This window comes from Triturus cristatus, chromosome 8 (genome assembly GCF_964204655.1).
Source record: "Triturus cristatus chromosome 8, aTriCri1.1, whole genome shotgun sequence".
Lineage (NCBI taxonomy): Eukaryota > Metazoa > Chordata > Amphibia > Caudata > Salamandridae > Triturus > Triturus cristatus.
This window is the reverse complement of record NC_140591.1, coordinates 1334469361-1334489653: the sequence shown is the minus strand read 5'-3', so window position 1 is coordinate 1334489653 and position 20293 is coordinate 1334469361. Positions and strand designations below refer to the sequence as shown.

At 49.2% G+C, this 20293-nt stretch overlaps 1 protein-coding gene across 2 annotated transcripts in view; it reads left to right on the top strand.

Annotated features, from left to right (window-relative positions):
• The window catches only part of TMPRSS15 (transmembrane serine protease 15), a 1488231-nt gene that overhangs the window by 1002256 nt on the left and 465682 nt on the right, over positions 1 to 20293 (top strand). For both annotated transcript variants that reach the window (XM_085623059.1, XM_085623060.1), the window contains exon 18: positions 10937 to 11047. In XM_085623059.1, coding sequence (XP_085479185.1) covers positions 10937 to 11047 — 111 coding nt within the window. The remainder of the gene's footprint in view (positions 1 to 10936; positions 11048 to 20293) is intronic.

Below are 20293 nucleotides of genomic sequence, written 5' to 3'. Positions count from 1 at the left end.
ACACAGAAAGAAAAAAAAAGAAATGCAGAAAGAAGCAACAGAAGTCCTCAAAGATGAATTAAAGTGCAGGAAGTATGATAACGTGCAGAAAGAACAAACAGAAGAGCAGAAAGAAGCCTTGTTGCAAAATCACCCTGTACCCTCAACTTTTTCAGACAGATACTGGTGGTAACTGAGACTGACTAACCAGTCCTAGAGCCAGTGCTATGTTAAAAGACACTCAGAATACAGTGAAAACACCTACATACACCAGGGAACTGTTGGACCTAACGTCCTAGAGGTAGCTTGGCTCAGGCCAACAGGCTTTTATCCCAACATGGCATATCGTGCTTGCATCACACCCAATTCACACCTTGACGCCACACCACTTAAAAAGGACACTACACCGATTAGTGTTAGAGATTACCAGTAGTCTTTATCTGATCTTTTCAACTGTGGTTAAACATGTTCATATCTCAGAAGGAAACATTTCATTACATTTCATTAAACAGAATACATTCCCTTTGTTACTCCAGTATAGCATTTTCCGATACCCCCACTGTTGTCACAACCCAGCCCTGTGCCTCTGGAGCGCCGCTCTAAATCCTCACAAACGCGCTCCTCAAAACATTTACATCCCTCTGAACATCAGCTGGTTACACAGATTTCACAATGCTCTTCTGACAATTGGCTCCCCCAACCGCTATACCTCTTGTCCTTGTTGCTGTCATCAATTCTTCGACTACTACATTTAAGGCTAAGCGAGAGGTTTACTCTATTACTGGCCTTCAGCTGGTGACTTCTAGGCCGTGTACAAGTAACCTACTTTATCACCAATTAATCATGTATTACATTGCGGCTTCTAGAGGTTAACTGCTATTCCAAACATTTTACTTCATTTTCATACTACATAGGCTTTAATCTCACAGGTGTCTGTGTTTTATTACTCTGGAACCTGGCTTCCCCGGGACCAATCGGGTGTAATCAGGACATTAACTGTCCGTAGCTGCGTGCTTCCCGGGACTCTCTTCCCCCCCCCCTTCCTCCAAGACCTAGCTTATTGTACAGTCCTGGTGTCCTCCGCTCCAGAAGACCAGCCGGTACTGGAGCTGACTATCCCTTACTTTGTAGATCTTGGGGCTCTCTTCGCCGGTGAGGTGCTCTCTTCAACGGTGAGGAGGGCAAGAAACTGTCCACTCCCACCAATCACCTTCCCCCAAAGAATACCCTGCAGGTGGATCCCCTCCGGGAATGTAGGCCTCACTCAGGCACTCCCCACAGACCTGAGCCTCCCTCCTCTGCGGCCACTTGTCAGCCGGGCGCTGTCTCGAGTCAACTCCGTGACTAGAAAGATACGCGCTCACCGCCTTCAGAAGCAGTGCGGCAAGCGGGGGCGCAGCCTTCCACACTACAGCAATGGAGGGCAGCGCTTCGGCCCCTTTCCATGTGACCTGAGGACGGCGGCGGCGGCGACTCTCCTCACCCGATCAGCGGCGTCGCTGGCTCCTCAGCCCCTCACCTTTACAGAACTCGGGAAAGCGGCGAGTCAACTCCAGGGGACAACAGGCCACCCTCCGATCACTGGGTGGCGGTGGTGTCCGTTCCAGGTAGGGACTCGTAGAAGGAGTGGGGGGGGGCTGAACTTAAGGGTGCCAGGAACTCTCCGGTGCAGCTGACTGGGATGACAAGCCCTCCTATCTACGGGGCGCGGACATCTCCTCTTCAGTCAGGAATGATGGGTGATCGCCATGGCCAGTCTAATTCCACATCTCCGGCCAAGAAGGGATGAGGGGGAGATAGTCCCAGACAGCAATCCTTCCCCTGGTCCTCTTACAAGGTTACTGGCTACCTGTGAAACCCCAGGGTAACGCTGTCCCACAAAGTCTCTGACTGCGTTCAGGGACCGGTCACAAGGTTAGGGGTGATGTCAACAGGTTTGGGAAGCTGTGCAGACCCTTAGACCTGTCCCTTCCCTAACTAGCACAACCACCTCCTCACACAGGTGCCTTACTCCTGATTACCACACAGCTCACTCTGTCCTAAAATGGCCGCCCGCCTGTCACCTCTATTTATCACCTGGGGCCTGACTGGCCAGAGGGGCCCAGAAGGTTCCGGAACCTCTCATGGCAGTCATGGCCCAGGTGCTGAGGTGACAGTTGGAACCACAATTTTGTGAATCTAACCTCCCTCTTCCTGTTTCTACAGTGAAGCACCTTGCGCCTCTCCCTCAAGTAGTGAGGATGAGGTGCCCAGAGCCTCTACATCCACACCCAAAAAGTTGTTAGTGGACATGAAAAATGAGAAAGGGGAGGGACGAAGAAAAAAAAGAAAAAGAAAATGAGGAGGGAACTGCCAAAGGGCTGACAGGTCTAACAGGAACACTATGCGTTGGGATCCCCCTGTGATTAGCATGACCTCCTCTGTAAGCCCCAGTATATAATAGGGCAGGGGATTAAAACTACCTCTTAAAACGCGCCACAGGGCGTGTTTGCACAAGTCACCTCAGGCCCCGTCCCCTCCCTTCCCCACTGTGTAAACATGCCCAGTGGCCGTTTTAAGTTGGGAGATTAAGTCCCCTTGAATCCTGAGGGTCCCTAGGGTCCAACTAGACCACTAGGTACCTCCAGTAAGTGTCACAGAGCTGTGTTGCAGAGAGATGTAAAAAGGGGCATGGCCTAGACCACCTCTCTGCAACGCAGCGCAGTGGCGCTTACTGGAAGCACCTGGTGGGCTAGTTGGCCCCCAGGGTTCCTCAAGATTAAAGGGGAATTATTTCCCCAACTTAAAACGCGCCACAGGGCATGTTTGTACACATTAACTCAGGCCCCGTCCCCTCCCTTCACCACTGTGTAAACACGCCCTGTGGCCGTTTTTAGTTGGGCGATTAAGTTCATTTGAATCCTGAGGGTCCCTAGGGTCCAACTAGCCCACTAGGTACCACCAGTAAGCGCCACAGAGCTGCATTGCAGAGAGGTGTAAAAAGTGGCGCGGCCTGGACCACCTCTCTGCAACGCAGCTCAGTGGTGCTTACTGGAAGCACCTGGTGGGCTAGTTAGCCCCCAGGGGCCCTCAGGATTGAAGGGGAATTATTTCCCCAACTTAAAACGCGCCATAGGGTGTGTTTGCACACGTCACCTCAGGCCCCGTCCCCTCCCTTCCCCACTGTGTAAACACACCCTGTGGCCGTTTTAAGTTGGGAGGTTAAGTCCCCTTGAATCCTGAAAGTTCCTAGGGGCAAAATAGCCCACTAGGTACATCCAGTAAGCGCCATTGCAGAGAGGTGCAAAAAGGGGCACGGCCTGCACCACCTCTTTGCAACGCAGAGCAGTGGCGCTTACTGGAAGCACCTGGTGAGCTAGTTGGCCCCCAGGGTCCCTCAGGATTGAAAGGGAATTATTTCCCCAACTTAAAACGTGCCGCAGGGCGTGTTTGCACACGTCACCTCAGGCCCCGTCTCCTCCCTTCATCACTGTGTAAACACACCCTGTGGCCGTTCTAAGTTGAGAGATTAAGTCCCCTTGAATCCTAAGGGTCCCTAGGGTCAAACTAGCCCACTAGGTACCCCCAGTAAGCGCCATAGAGCTGCGTTGCATAGAGGTGTAAAAAGGAGCGTGGCCTCAGAACACCTGTCTGCAACGCAGCTCCCTGGCGCTTACTGGAGATACCTGTTGGGCTAGTTGGCCCTCAGGGACCCCTCAGTATTGAAGGGGAATTAATTCCCCAACTTACAACTAGCCAGGGGGTGCGTTTGCAGAGTGTTGCAAGGAGGGGGCGTGGCCTCCAGTGCGATGCCGGTCTTTTATTTATTTTATTAAGAAGGAGGGCTGTGTGGCCCCCCTTCTTTTTTAATTTACCCCATCCCCCAGGGCCTGCACCCTAATATATTTTGTTGAAAAAATAAATTTGGAAGGGGGCCACATGCCCCCCCGCCCAAGGCCTTAATCGGCCCCGGGGACCCCAACCCCCGGGTCATGGCCTTTTAAAAAAAAAATCTTTAGGAGGGGGGCTGCGTTGCCCCCCTCCTCAGGCCACTTATGGCCCCGGGGACCCCATCCACAGGGGCCGGCCTTTGTTTTTTATTATTTAAAAAAAAGATATATTTATAGAAACACCTAGGACATGCTGGACAAACCGTATGTACCTTTCACCATGACGATTTGTGTGATATTCATTTAAAGGCGACTGCATACAATGAATCCACGTGGAATGTATTTACACCGCTAGTGAAGCTCTGATGTGTCTGACGCCCTACCGTGCCTAATCCCGGCGCCCCGCCGGTGGGTACTCTCCAAGTAGACACCCTTGTCGTTTGTTTATACAAACATGGGTAGCTATTGACGGGCACATTTAATACACACGCACACCAAGCCATTCAAAGGGGATTCGACAAAAATTTGAACAAACTATGCAAGAAACCCCCCCTCACGGTTAATAAAACACACATCCACCGCCGGATGTGTAATACTTTTTATTTTACTCTCTGGAAAGGAGACAAACCTCACTTGAGAGTCATAGCGTGCTCCTGGCTGAGCCCAATGCTGTGTTACATCCACCAGTGCCCGCCGAGTGCCACACACCTCTGTGTTGTATTCCACCAGCTAGTGCGTATGCTATGACACACTCAAGCCCATGTGCACTGTAACACCACCCCGTGAATATGTCATGCCACACTTGCCTTCGCACGGGTTATATTCCCCCATCTAACGTGCCTTCCTCGATGCCTATGTTATAACGCACAGCTCTATGCCATACATATTACAATCTAGGATCCATATCTTTGTCACAGTGCATATGCAACGTTACACTCCCCAGCACATATTTTATATTACAACTTTAGAGACTAGTTAGGTTACACAACACTGCCCTGTGCATATTACACTCCAAGGCGCATATCGCATAGCACGCGCTAGTGCCTGTGCTATCTCGCGCTCTGCAATGAATCTGTCATTGCGCACAATGTATTGCATATTATATTTCATGCCCCGGTTCATCTTATATCACACTTTTTGGTGCATAGTTTATACCATATACTATATCTATTCATTTTCAATCGTGCTCTCAGGACTATGTTCTATATAACACTGCGTCCACCTACCCTTTTCACGGGCATTACATTTTGCGATGGGAGGTGGAGGGTCAGGGAGTGTTTCTGCCAAGTGAGCCCGAAGTCACGTCCTCTTCTTCCTGAATAAAAGTGAGATTATGATGCATACTTGTTCATATTTTAAGTAGTTCGCACAGGCACACATTTTAGACACAATAAAGTTCCTAATACCCACCTTCTCTGAACAGTTAGCTTGCTGCCCCATCACCTCCTCCTCCGTATCCTCTGTTGTCTGAATCCATGGACTAGCCTCCTCCCTCCTGCCATGCTCCATTGCCCAATTCTATGGCCCATCATTGACCTCCTGCTTAGCCTCTGTGCTTAGCTTGCTGCCCCTATTCTCCTTCCCCCTGCCCTCCGATGTCTTTGTGCATGCCCCTGCTCCATCCTTTTTGCCCACCATGTTCCATGGACCTGCCACTCCTATCTACTCTGAGTGTTCTGTTGAGCTGCCACACCCCTCCCTGCCTAGCATTGTCATATGACTGTAACCTGTCCCTGCCACCTCCACCCTGCCATGTCCCCTTCCTCCTGTCCTCCATGGTCCATTTTACTGCCACACCCTTCTGCCCTCCCTGGTCTGTTGTGCTGCAACTGCTCCTCCTGCCTGCCCCACGTGGTCTGTTGTGAGGCCCCTTCCCCTGAACTCTCTTGTCTGTGCCCAGGTCCTGACACTCCCTTCTATCCTCCATGGTCCTTTGTGCATGCCCCTGCACCCTCCTTCTTGCCCATCATAGCCATTGTGCTGCCACTAACCCTCCCGCTTGCCATGCATGGTCTTCTGTGCTGCCATGGCCCCTCCCACATTCCCTGTGTGGTCAGCTAGCTGCCCATGACCCCCTCCCACCTTCCCTCCATGGTCTGTGTGTATGCCATCATAGTCTCACTGTTGCTCTCCATGGTGTGTCTTGTTTCTATGCCTGATCTCCATGGTCATCTTGCTGCTCCTGCCCCCTTGCCCCCAGCCCTCAGTTTCCATGTGCAGACCCCTATTCCCTCCCTCCTGGCTTGTATGTTCCATTGTAATGCCCCTGATCCGTCCCTCCTGCCCTTTATGGTCTGTTATGGTGCAGCTTTCTCTCCTGTCTGTCCATTATGGTCAGTTAGCTACCATTGCCTTTTTCCCCTCTGTTCTCTGTTGTCCATGTGCATGGTCCTGTCCCCTCTGTATTGCTTTCTATGGATTGTTGTGCTGCACTCCCATCCCGCATGCCCTGTGTGGTGTATTGTGCTGCTGCAAACCCTGATGCCTGCCCTGTAGGGTCAGTTTGGTTCACCTCTCCATGTCCCTCCTGTCCTCTGTTATCCGAGTCCATGTCCCTACCTCAATTCCTCCTGCCTACCATGATCCAATGTACCATACTTGCGAACATTTTGAACTTGGTAAGAGGGAGATTTTGAAAAAAAACTGGGGTATTGATTTTCCCGTTTGAGTTACATTGAAAAAGAGGAGATTGTAGACAGGAGACAGATCAAATAAAGCCCATTTGAGCTTAAAAACATTGGACGTTTCCTGGCTGAAACAGGTCTGTTGGAATGTATGGTTGTACTACCACTGCCTCTTCCTTCTGCCCACAATGGTCTATTATATTGCCACAGCCTCTCTTGCCAGTCCTTTAATGTTGGTTTGTTGCCCCTGCCCCCCTTTCCACTGCCCTCCATAGTCTGTTGTGCTGCCACTGCCCTTCCTGCCTGCCCAGTGTGGTTAAATTGTTGCCTCTGCACTCTCCTACCTGCCTTCCATTTTCAGAGTCTGTGCCCCTGGCCTCTGCCTCTCAACAGTATGCCAATGAACAACTAGATTGCTAACATTCTATATTTATTACTAAAGTGTGGAACGCCTGACGTCATCTTGATGTAATCAAAACTGTAATACCTAGAGTATTTCCTTTAGAAATTACATATATGAGAGGGTCTTATTTGCATCAAAATTATGGTTAGTGCTCTAAAAAACTAAAATGAGGACATATTTTCTGAGTTTTCAAATAGCGACAAGACAAAGAACGTTTAAATTATTTGTAATCTTTATGGTTTTTTTTCCAGTTGACCACTTGATTAAATGTTGCACTTAGGGGAGAGGATGTGGTGTTACTTCCAGAGCTGCAGACTTTGCAACTGGGGAACCAGGTTGGAGTTTCTGCTTCAGCTCAGCATTCTGTGATTCTGGTCAAATCACTTAATCTCCCCATGTCTACAATTAAAATGAATTTGATCTTGTGTGATGTAACCAATGCTCATGTAAAGCACTCCAATACCTGACAAGTCAACAGTATATAAAACTGCAAATACACAAAAAATAAGTGTTTTGCACACTTCTATCATTGGGCTACATGTGGGCTACATCTGGGTGATATTTGTCCTGCATTTGGGCTCTTTTGTCTCTCGTGGCCATCTTGGGAGATTTATTTGTTATGAAGTTTACTAATTTCCTCATTTACTGCAGTCTCCTCAGTAGGAAATGCTTTCAGATTTTTACTTTGATTCCATCAAGAAGGTATTCAGATATGTCACACATTTGCCATAAATTCTGAATGTTAGCACTCTAGTTGCTCATTAGATCACTGTAGTAAAGCTATTGCTAACCACGGAAGTCTGATGCTGGTATTAAAAGTGCATGTTTCAGCCTGCATATCAGAATTTTTTAATGAAATAGAAGAGGATTTGAGAAGTCACTCAAAATGTGCCCTAATTTTTCTTTCTTCAGCACTGATCATAATTTATATGGCAAAATGAACCCCCTCATTGTGTTCCTTTTTAAATTAAATGTTTTAAGTGTTACCAGTTTATTCCAATCAAGATGGCTTCAGGTGTGCCATACTTTTGTCATAAGTAAGACATTAAGCGCTCTAGTTGTTCTTAAGAACACTCTGGGACATTCTGTCATTGGGCTATACTTGGGCTACATCTGGGTGATATTTGGGCTACATTTGGGCTCTTTTGTCTCTGGTGGCCATCTTGGGAGATTTATTTGTTATGAAGTTTCCTAATTTCTTCATTTACTGCAGTCTCCTCAGTAGGAAATACTTTCAGTTTTTTACTTTGGTTCCATCAAGAAGGCATTCAGATGTGTCACACATTTGCCATGAATTCTGAATGTTAGCACTCTAGTTGCTCATTAGATCACTGTAGTAAAGCTACTGCTCCCCAGGGAAGTCTGCTGCTGGTATTCAAAGTGCATGTTTCAGTCTTCATGTCAGAATATTTTTATGAAATAGAAGAGGATTTGAAAAGTCAAAATGTGCCCTAGTTTTTCTTTCTGCAGCACTAATCATAATTTCTACGGCAAAATGAACCCCCTCATTTTGTTCCTTTGTAAATTAAATGTTTTAAGTGTTACCACTTTATTCCAATCAAGATGGCTTCAGGTGTGCCATGCTTTTGTCATAAGTAAGACTATTAGCGCTCTAGTTGTTCGTTAGAACACTCTGGGACATTCTATCATTGGGCTATACTTGGGCTACATCTGGGTGATATTTGGGCTACATGTTGGCTCTTTTGTCTCTGGTGGCCATCTTGGGAGATTTATTTGTTATGAAATTTCCTAATTTCCTCATTTACTGCAGTCTCCTCAGTAGGAAACACTTTCAGTTTTTTACTTTGGTTCCATCAAGAAGGCATTCAGATGTGTCACACATTTGCCATAAATTCAGAATGTTAGCACTCTAGTTGCTTATTAGATCACTATAGTAAAGCTACTGCTCACCAGGGAAGTCTGCTGCTGGTATTGAAAGTGCATGTTTCAGTCTGCATTTCAGAATTTTTTAATGAAATAGAAGAGGATTTGAGAAGTCACTCAAAATGTGCCCTAATTTTTCTTTCTGCGGCACTAATCATACTTTCTATGGCAAAATGAACCCCCTCATTTTGTTCCTTTTTAAATGAAATGTTTTAAGAGTTACCACTTTATTCCAATCAAGATGGCTTCAGGTGTGCCATACGTTTGTCATAAGTAGGACTGTTAGCGCTCTAGTTGTTCTTTGGAACACTCTGGGAAGCTGCAGTAGAACACAAAGGAATCAACTGACAGTCTCTGCCCTTGTTGGATGTACATGTTTTACTGAGAATGTCAGACTTCATTCTCACATGACTGAGAAAGATAATGTGAATTTACAGAAAATATGCTCTCAGTTTAGCTTATAGATCACCTTCCAAACCTCTGTGGGAAAAGCATGAGAAAATAGTTTTCTCTCAAACATGATTCATGATATCACAGCAGAAGGCTTTTTCATATGGTAAAATCACCTTAGAACACACCACAATTCCTAAAATGAGTATGGTACCATCAACAGATGATTTATAATGTAACTAAAGTCTTAAAACCTTCTATTAACTGCAATGCTTTTTAATGAGGTGCTATCATGTATATTGGTCCCAAGATGGCTGCCAACACTTCTTGGATGAAGTGCTGACAGCCAATCAGATCTCACGATGAGATGTGTGGTTAGGCTCCGCCCAGATATATATGTGATTTTACTTTTGATTTTCTAAGGAACTACTGAACGGATTTACATCATTTAAGCAAAAGGCACGAGTCTGAACTGAGGACTACCTCTATGCCAAATTTGGTGTAATTCCGTTCAGCAGTTTGGGCTGTAGCTGCGTCAACAGATCCTATTAGAAAATGCATGGGGAAAATGCGTTTTGGGACCCCCCTTTTTTATTGGCCCCCGCTTGACGAATCACCATGAAATTTTCAGGATAGTAGCGGACCGGAGCTGGCCAAAAGTTTGGAAAATTTCGCAAGGATTCGTCAATCGGCACCAACGTTATTCCAAATAGAATGTTGCGGATTTCCTATGGAAAATAGATCCTAACTATAACTACCTACTGGCGACTGCCTGTAGGTAATATATATATATGGATGCCTTTATTACTGTTGCTGATAACTATGGCCCTGAATTTTGTCAGAATCTCAACAATACTTTTTTTGAAAAGGCGCTACGTTTTGATTAGTTTGTATTATAAAGTTCTGAGGTGAATTGTCATGTGGGGGCCAAGAAATAGGGGGGGTTCCAAAACACATTTTCCCCATTCATTTTTCCATCGGAAAGTTTGATGCAGCAACAGCCCAAACCCGCTGAATGGATTTACACCAAATTTGACAGAAATCTAGATCTTGGTCTAGAAAAAGTGCTTTTTTTTGTTTTTGTGTAAAGCTGTTCAGTCATTTTGGAGATATTAAGGTTACATTTCTTTTTTATATTTCACTCCAAGTGGATGATTAAGGCAGTACAACTTTCTTTTTCTCCTTTGTCTTATTATTAGAGGAACGTAGAAAAACTGCTGTGCAAAATATTTCGCAATAGCTTTGAGGAGCCTGGTACCTAAGAGTCCTTTCACAACGAAAGTCTGTGTTTCCTTAGTTGGCTTCTCTTTATCAAATTATTCATAAAGCAGTTTACAATATCCTCCATTCAGTTTCATAATAAATGAATACATAGGCCCTCATTAGAAGTGACATGTTAATTTCAGCATACCAGATAGTAGAGGTTACCAGGCACTTCGGATTTATGAGTCCTATGTTGTTTCTGTTTTGTGTACCCTGGAGCTTTTGGCTACTCAAGCAGATTAAAATCCCTGTGAAAGCAGCTGTCTGTCTGTTTCTCTAACGATGCATCCAGTGTGCTAATCTTACAAGTCATTCTTCTGGTCACTGTGGGGCAGATTAGCATTTTGTAGTATTAGAGCAGTACAATAGTAGTTCTATGAATTTACTACAAAAGAATTTACTACAAAACTGAATTCTCAAACATAAGGTGTGGAGATCACCTGATAATTTCTGGAATGAAACTATAGCATATTTTCCGATTACAGAGAAAATAACTACAATTCATTATTCTGTTTATTTGACAGAACCTTGCCCTTCCAATAACTCTCGTTGTGGAAGTGGGGAATGTATACCAAATGTAAAGATATGTGATGCCTACCAGGACTGTAAGGATGGAACAGATGAATCGGATTGCGGTAAGCAAATCTTTCAAGTGTGTTTGTAATATTACGAATACAAATTAAGGGGGTTAGCTGTTGTTCAGTCTGGCAATTTCAGTTTTTTTGCATCAACTCTAACATTTTGTCAATTCTCAGGAGGTTCTTTGGCACTAATCTGTTAATAGATGTCACATAAACGATAGGGCAGTGTTGGAACAGATATGTATTAAACACTAGTAAAAATGTGATTGTGAGAAGGGTCGAGTTGTCTTTTCACTAGAAAATAATGTTTATAGAACATTCTCATGCCTCTTCATGGATACGTTTTTTATAAAGGGATTTATGTGTTTTGTTAAAATGTGCTGTCCTGTTACCGATAGTTTGCAAAAGTGCAAATAACAGGAAAACCCATGCCCCAGTATTTTTCGACTTTAAAAAAAATTGATCCTGCCGGAATAACGCCGGCTCGGTACACATCCTGATCCCTCCTACCGTGATTCACTCCTACCTCTTAATCGTCACCCATCCACTGGGTTTCGGACCGCCGCCCTGCCACTGCTTTTAAATTGTATGTAACCAGTCCTTATGATGGCCTAGATTTCCACAGGCCGAAACACCGTTGACTCCAACAGCGTAACTCCTGGCGCCCCCTTGTTACGGATATCCTACTCATTGTTCATTGTAATTTACCTATCATTGACTGTTTGGTTGTCCCAAATCTGTAAAAATTATTGTACTATTTCATTCCTTGTTGCGCCCTCCACTACCGCTGTATATACCACTTCACGTGTCACTTGCGCCGTCACAATTCTCACGAGCACTTGAGCACAGTATCCTATCGGTTACATTTCCAGTAATGTAACGCAGTGCTTGCTCTCCATGTGATTGTACATATGATGTTAAATATGTGCAACATGTTTTAAGTGCTTTCTAAATACAGAAAATCCCACATATACATGTCTCTCTGTATTTTTCCCTACGCTGATTTAATCCTTACAACTCGACTTTGCCTATCGTATTTGTTCCCCAAATGAAACCCACATTGAGACAATGTTGTTTGATATAATGTACTGCCCCAGTCTCGCTGTGGTTTACGGGCTACCTCCTGTGGTCTGATACAGCTTAAAAAAACTTGTGACAAAACATTTTTTCAGAATCCATTTTAAAAAAGAGATTTTCATCTTGCCATGTTACAAAATGTTTTTATGCCAGGACAGTAGTAAGAATATACATTTTGGAGCAATTGCTAAACAGAAAGAACAACGATTTTCTTATAATCCAGCTGATTTGTATACCAACAGTTAACTGAGAAGCCTATAATCAGTTGATAAAAAAATTTCTAATAAAATCACCACTTAAAGAGTTTAAAAATAGAATCGACAATCATATGTGTAGAAAGGTTAGAACATCATGTTCACCAGCTAAGTACTGCACATGGGAGGAAAACAAAGGGAAAAAACAAAAGGGAAAACTGCCACAATAGACAGAAGTCGAGTGAGAGATCTCTATCCTGTATCAGGTCTTGATTGTTTGTCATGGCATTTCGACCAGGATTATTTTACATTTGCTCAATACAATGTCAATTCATTTCTAGTTAGCAGTGGTGGCTCCTCTGCTGAAGCGGAGGAGCCTCGCCCCACTGCTTTGAAGCAGTGACAGAAAGGAATAATAAAAATATAATAATGCAAAGATATTGTCATTTTATTTTGTCCTGCTGTGGCAGCTTTGCTTGATGGTGCGGGGCTGCTCTGCTCATAGAGCAGGGCAGGGGAGGAGTAGTAGTACCCTCTTAAGTGCACGATGACTATTTGGCCAGCCCTCTCGGGCCGGCCAAACAGTCATGCATACTTCACATGTTCTCCATGGAGACTACATTTTAGCCCACTTAGAGAACATGCCCAAGCCCCCAGTCCCTGGCTGATCTCCAAACCACGTCGCTCAGACCAATCACTACTTTGCGTTGCAGCATTATTATTGGTCAGGGGAGCCTGGATGCTTGCCAATCAAATTCTGTGGTTGGTAAGGGAGCCTGGCTGCCTGCTTCCTGTTCCATTCCCGACAGGAAGAGACGATTGAGAAGTGCTGCGGTAAGGTAAGTTTATTTCTTTTTTTAATATCCCCTCACCCCCATGCGCCCACACCGCTGCTCCTGATCCATGCCCGCCACTACTGTTAGTTAGATATGATGAAGTATATGAATGATAGAGAGGATTGTAGTTTTAAACAAATAAGTCGTTTTGTGATGAAGAGACACCAGGAAAGTAGCAGGCAAAAGAACAATACATTTATGTATTGCATAATAACATGATAGATCTATTTAGAGTTTAATTGCAGTTTACTTTATTAGCTGACATTTAGCTCCAGACTCATGAGCATATGGCATGTGTTGGTAGCATGGAACACAAAGAGTGCGGGTCATGTTCTGACCTCTGTAGGCGTTGAGTTTCAGTTATGGGGACCTCGAAGGTATATTGACTGGAATCTAGATGCTGAAAAGGGTATTTTGGGTATTACCAACAATTTCTGAGTCACTGATCAAAAAGTACTTGGGGGTGTATAATGGGCCAGTATTCCACCAATGAAGTCTGGTAGTGAGTCAGTAATCACTTTTAATACACTTACTAGTAATCTGTATTCATCTCTGTTTTTAGCTGAGAGTCATCCTGCTTTGGGGTGAAAGGGAGTTTTAGATGTGTGCCTTTGCAGGTTGAATACGGTTCGAGTAGCGAAGAAGGATTATTGATGGAGCCCTATGTCCAGGATGTTGTAGTAATCTAATATTCTAAGTACTAATGAAGTAAGTACTGCCTTGGCAGTGTGGAAAGAGAAACACAAACATATTTTAATGTATTGAGTAACTGGTACCATGCGCTATGGCAGTGATTAACAATCCCATTTTCATATTTGGCCTACAGCGAACCACAACGTTTCTGGAGGAGGCGGTGATGGTCAGGATGACTGCGAGAAAGTAGATTGAAGTAGGCAGAAGGGCTGATGCAGAGGAGAAGGTTAATTAAAGGATCTCAGTTTTGCAGGAATTCATTATGAGAGACCTGAGGGCCATTCCTATGATGGAGAGCTGTAACACATTCAGAGATGCTTGAAAGGAGGAAGAGTGAGGATGAGGAAAAGACAGAGAAGATGTTTGTGTCATTTGCTGTAAACGGAATAGAAAAATACGAAAGAGGATATGATATAAAAACAGTATGTTGCATATAGCAAGAATAGGAGTGGAGGGGGAGGAGCCTAGCGCGCAACCAAGATGGCCGCGTAGGTGCGAGGCTCCCGAGGACCTCCGCGACCTCCTGAATTAATCCTGGCGATATCCTGTCCTTGTTGAGGGGACTGTGTTGGGGAACCGGAGCTGAGGCGCCACCCGTTTTTTGGGCTCGAATCGGACCCCGAACGCCGGTGGGAGCATCGATCGAAGGTTGCGGCCTTCTCCTCGCCGGCCCCCCGGATTGGAGTAGTGGGGCGATCCGGGGACAAAGTGAATAACAGCGGCGAGCGGGGCTGGGCGACTGGCGTACCCCGCACTTTCACTTTCGCTTTTGCGCCCTCCTAGCTCTCAAGCCGGGTCGGGCTGCGGAGCGGGGTGCGGTGGCCTTGTCCAGGAGCCCGGCTGACCCGCCGGCGGTGGGTTGACCCGCAGTTCGGTGGTCGCCCCTGCCCCCCCCCTGGCACCCGTGACTTGGTATAGCGGCCCGTTTGGGGAGCTTGGCACGACGGTGGAAGAGCCAGCATGTCCACCAAACAAGATGGCGACCGGGCGAAGGTGAAGACGACCCGCCGTGGCACGGCGCACCAGGCCAACAGTATGGACCGCTACACGCTTCAGAAGGGTTCTCCGGAGACATCGCGTGCATCCCCGGTGGGCCCGACGGAGGCATCTGCTCATCCGGTGGATCTGACCCTCCGGGACGTCATGGGCGCCATCGCAGAGATGAAGGCCTCGGTGGACCAGCGTTTCGACACCTTAGCGCAAAAAATAGACTCGGTCCTTGTGGATGTGAGCCTTGTGAGGGCAGACTTGTCCAAAACAAACGACCGAGTCGACTCCCTGGCCCACACCACAACGAGCCTCACGACAGACGTGGTGGCCCTCCAGAAGGAGGTGCGCCGGCTTGGCCAGGCGAGCGCCCTGATGGACCGGCGATTGGAGGACTCCGAGGGTCGGGCCCGGAGGAATAATGTCCGTATTGTGGGGGTCCCGGAGGGACGAGAGGCGGAGGCGGCGGATCTTTTCGTGGAAGATTTGATCCTGACCCATCTCCAGCCCCGGGGGCTGAGTAAGCTTTTTGCGGTGGAGCGTGCTCACCGGGTCCCCGGGGGCAGACCTAAGACTGGTGCCCCGCCGCGGCCGCTCATCGCCCGGATTTTTAATTTTCGGGACAGAGATGCTATCCTCCAGACCTCCAGGCAACAGGGACCGGTCAAGCTTGACAACATGGAGATACATTTCTACCCAGACTTTACTCCGGCGGTCCAGAAGCAGCGGCAGAGCTTTCTTGGGGTTAAACGTCGCCTAAGGGACCTGAACCTCAAGTACTCAATGCTCTTTCCAGCTAAGCTGAGGGTAGAGGTGGATGGTCGCACGCACTTCTTCGACCGGCCCGAGGCGGCTGGGGACTGGCTGGACACTCTGCCTGGAGATCGGGGCCGGGGGGGCGGGGGGGGCGCGGCTGGCGAGGAGGGCCCGCCGGATCAGAATTGAGGGGTGACTGAATAGGCCTTGCTCTGGACGTTGTTCCTTCACCATTTATTGTTTGCGTATGTTCCCCTCCTATGGAGGTTGCGTGGGGTCTGTTGGGGGCTTCCCTCCTCCTCTGGGGGACTAGTTAGTATTTTAGCTATGGGGCGACAGGCACACTGCACTTTGGGGGGGCTGTCTGGGCTCATGCAGGGGTGCAGGGAGGGGGGAGTTCTGTTGGGACCGGGGGGTGGGGGGGGTGTGTTGTTTGTTAGCACCGCAGGGCAAACCCGCTACTATGTTGTTGTTATTAGGATGCTCGATGGGGGACGACCGATTGATTCGACGTATGATGGGGGGTAGGGACTTGACTGTGTTGTCATGGAATGTTAACGGCCTGGGGGATAGGATTAAGCGTGGTGTGGTCCTGCAGTACTTAAAACGTATTTCACCAGATGTTGTCTTCCTGCAGGAGACGCACCTTATAGGTAACTCCTTTCATGCAATGAATCGGCGGGGATATCGTTTGGTGGCACATTCCGGCTTCACCTCGGGCTCGCGGGGGGTGGGTATTATGATCAAGAACTCGCTCCCGTTGGAGATTGATGAGGTGCGCCATGATGAGAGGGGACGCTACACGGTTCTGGTGGGAAGAATGGAGGGTAGAGTGTTTATCTTTATATCAGTGTACGTCCCGCCTGGGTTACAAGCCACCACATTCGCGGACCTGGGGCGCCTCCTTCTGGACCTTCCGAGTGGCCTGCTGGTGGTTGGAGGGGACTTTAATGCGGTAGCCTCTGGGTCTATGGATCGCCATCCCCCTAGGGACCTCCCCCGGGCACAGGCGTGGCTGCCCGGCCTTCTGGACACGCTGGGCCTGGTGGATTGCTGGCGATTAAAGCATCCCGCATTGCGACAGTACACCTTCCACTCGGGTGCCCATGGTAGCCTCTCGCGACTTGATTACATCCTTGTCCCGGCGGCCCATGCAGGTAGGGTGGGGGAGGTGCGCCATCTAGCGCGGGGTATCTCAGACCACTCCCCATTGTTGTTGCATTTCGATGTCTTCCCGAGGGGGGATGGCAGGGTGGCCCCAATCAACGCATGGTATTTGCGCAACCCCACCATTCGTGCCGACTTGATCAAATCCTTACAGCGATATTTCGACGAGAATGTGGGGTCGGTCTCCTCCGCCATCTCCCTGTGGGAGGCTTTCAAGGTAGTCCTTAGAGGGGAGGCCCTCTCCTTTATCTCCCATGCCCGGCGGCTCGAGCGGGAGGAGGTGACCCGGGTAGAGACCGAGATTGCAGAACTGGAGGGTGACCTGGGGAGCGGGGTAACAGACGCCAAGTTGCATGTTCTACACCTAAAGCAGGCGGCCTATCAGGCCCTCGTCACGGAGGCGGCCAGGGGCCTCAGTAGAGAGCAGCAGGGGCGATTGTATGATGTGGGTGATAAGGCTGGCAAATTGATTGCGTGGTTGGATAAGAGGGAGAGAGCGAGCCGCGTGGTGCCTTTGATTGAGAGTGTTGATGGTGCGTGTGTCACCGAGCCGGAAGCCATTGTCTCCTGCTTCGCGGATTATTTCCGCGAAGTCTACTCCCCGGTTTCCCCCTGCTCGGAGGAAGATTCCCATGCCCTGCTTCGGGACATCGCACTGCCCTCCCTAACGGTGGAGGACAGGGATTCGCTGGACGCCCCTCCCACCTCGGACGAAATTGCCTTGGCTATTCGCTCGGTTGCATCCGGCAAGGCCATGGGCCCCAATGGTATTCCCATCGAGCTCTACAAGCTACGCCCGGATGTGTTGGCGCCCCACCTGCGCGCGATGTTCCTGGCGGCCCACTCGCAGGGTTCCCTCCCGCCGGACCAGCGCCTGGCCACAATTGTGGTGATCCACAAGGAGGGGAAGCCCCGCGAACGGGTCACATCCTATAGGCCGATTTCGCTTTTGAACGCGGAGCCCAAAATCCTGGCCAAGGTGTTGGCCAACCGGTTGGTTGGCGTGGTGGGCGACCTGGTCCACCAAGACCAATCTGGCTTTATACCGCACCGCAACACGGCGCTCAATCTGCGGCGCTTGCACGGGGTGCTCGCGCGTGTCCCGTTTGTGCGGGAGCCGGCCATCTTGGCGTCCTTGGACGCCACCATGGCGTTTGATACGCTTGAATGGCCATACATCTGGGCGATGCTGGCGAAATTCGGGTTCGGCCCGGGTTTCATTAGCTGGGTCAAATTGCTATATTCGGGCCCATTGGCGCAGGTGGTAGTGAATGGGCGAGTCTCGGCCCCATTCGCGCTGGGGAGGGGTACGCGACAGGGTTGCCCCCTGTCGCCTCTCCTGTTTGCCCTGGCCCTGGAGCCCCTGGCGGAGTGGCTGCGGTGGCACCCTTCTATCCGTGGTCTCCGCTGGACCCCCGAGCATGAGGACCGTGTGTCCCTCTACGCTGACGACATCCTTCTGTATCTCGCCTCCCCGCGTAACTCACTGATCGTCCTGGTTGATGTTTTGCGCTCATTCGGTCGCAACTCAGGCCTGGTCATCAACTGGGCGAAATCCTGTGTCTATGTGCTTTCCGGGGAGGCTCCGGCCCTACCACGGGACTGTCCGATCCAGATTGCCTCCCAAGGTTTTCGGTACCTGGGTATCTATATCACACTTGACCCGGAGGCCCGCTATGAGCGGAATTTGCTGCCCCCCCTCCAGCGCTTGAGGGAGGACGTGGTGCGCTGGCGGCGTCTGCCGCTCTCGCCGCTCGGCCGAGCGGCTTTGTTCAAAATGATGTCCCTGCCGCGATTCCTCTACGCCCTCCAGAATACTATGGACTTAGTCCCGGCACGCTATTTCCGTGAGGTGGAGGGCCTCCAGCGGCGCCTGTTCTGGGACGGGAGGCCGCGCATTGCTCTGGCTAAATTGACGCTCCCGTAGTACGATGGGGGGGTCGCCCTCCCGGACATTAAACGGTATTACTGGGCCTCCCAACTAGCTGCAATTAATCATGGCCTTTATGGGCCCGCCTTGAACCCGGCATTTGAGATGGATAAAATGCTCCTACCCGGTGGCGATTACAATCGCGCGCTCTACTCTGGCGCGCCCGACTCCCGTTTGACGGGACCGACGCGTGTTATGGTGCGTGTCTGGCACGCGGCTAATGCAGCTATGGGGTGGAAGGACCGTTTGACCCGGGCGTCACCGCTGTATGCGTCTGAGAGGTTGGGCTCCCTATGGACGTCGAAGGGCTTCGAGAAGTGGGACACGATCGGAATCAGCACGGTGGGAGATCTCTGGACGAGGGGGGGATTCAAATCTTTTGAGACGCTGCAGGCGGAGTTTCAGCTGCAGGGCAGTGAGTACTTTCGGTACCTACAAGTCCGCCATGCGCTGGGCTCCGTCTTCCCGGACGTCGCATCCATTCCGGAGTCTTCCCCCCTGGAGGACAGAGTGCTGGACGGCCATGTACCGGACAGCACGATCTCCCTCATATACAAAAAACTGATCAACGATAGATCGTGCCTGCTGACTAGTCTCCGCGAGGCCTGGGTTGCCGACGGGCTGGAGCTGGACGACGAGGATTGGATCTCCGCGGTGGCCTCTCCGAAAGAGGTGGCCATCCCGGCTCGCCTTCGTTTCGTCCAGCTCAAGATCCTTCACCGGGTTTACGTGACGGGGCCAAGGCTTCTGCGTATGGGTTTTGCTGGTGACGGACTGTGTAAGCGTGGCTGTGGTGCGCTGGCGACTTTCATGCATATACTGTGGGAGTGCCCGAAGGTGGAGCGATTCTGGCGTGGTGTGCATGAGGTCCTGCGTGTGGTTACGCGTGTCGCGCTGCTGCCTGAAGCGAGGAGATGTTTGCTGAATGTATGGGAACCGAATGATTATTCGGTCCCGCAGACGCGGTGGGTGACTCTGGGATACATGATAGCTAAGCGTGACATTGCTCAATTGTGGGGATCCCAGAGGCCCCCTGCGGTGTCGGCCTGGAAAGAGCATATGGATTGGTGTATGTTTCGTGAAAAGGTGGTGTATGTGGCGAGGGGTAAGCCTGGGGCGTGGGTGAAACTCTGGGGCCCCTGGAACGCCTACCGCGGGGGTATTTATGAGCCACCACTGCTACCGGCTGCCTCGCCTGCTCCGTCTCCCTAGACGGCCCCCCTCCCTCGGCCGCGGGCGCGTGGTCCCCCAGTCCCTGGCCTACTCCCATTCCCCTCCTCAGAGTTCTGCTGCTGGTTTGGATCCCCCACTTATGGAGCACGTGCTGTTACTTTGGATCGCGGGTTGCCTTGCGGGTGTGGTTTTTTGGTTTTGTCTTGTTTCAAGAAAAGGGAACCGTACTGTGGGCTTGGAGCTGTGTGGCCTGCACCATTGATTACTCCTGTTTCACTGCTCTGCACTGCCGAGAGACTTTTGCTGTATGTATGCAATATGCTTTTGTCATTCTAGCGGCCGGCCGGGTGGTTGTAGGCCCATACCTGTAACTTTTACAACCTGCAATAAACGGTTTCAAAAAAAAAAAAAAAAAAAAAAAGAATAGGAGTGGACACAGGACTGACCCTTATCCGCCTATACCTCAAGAAGAATAAGCATGGAACAT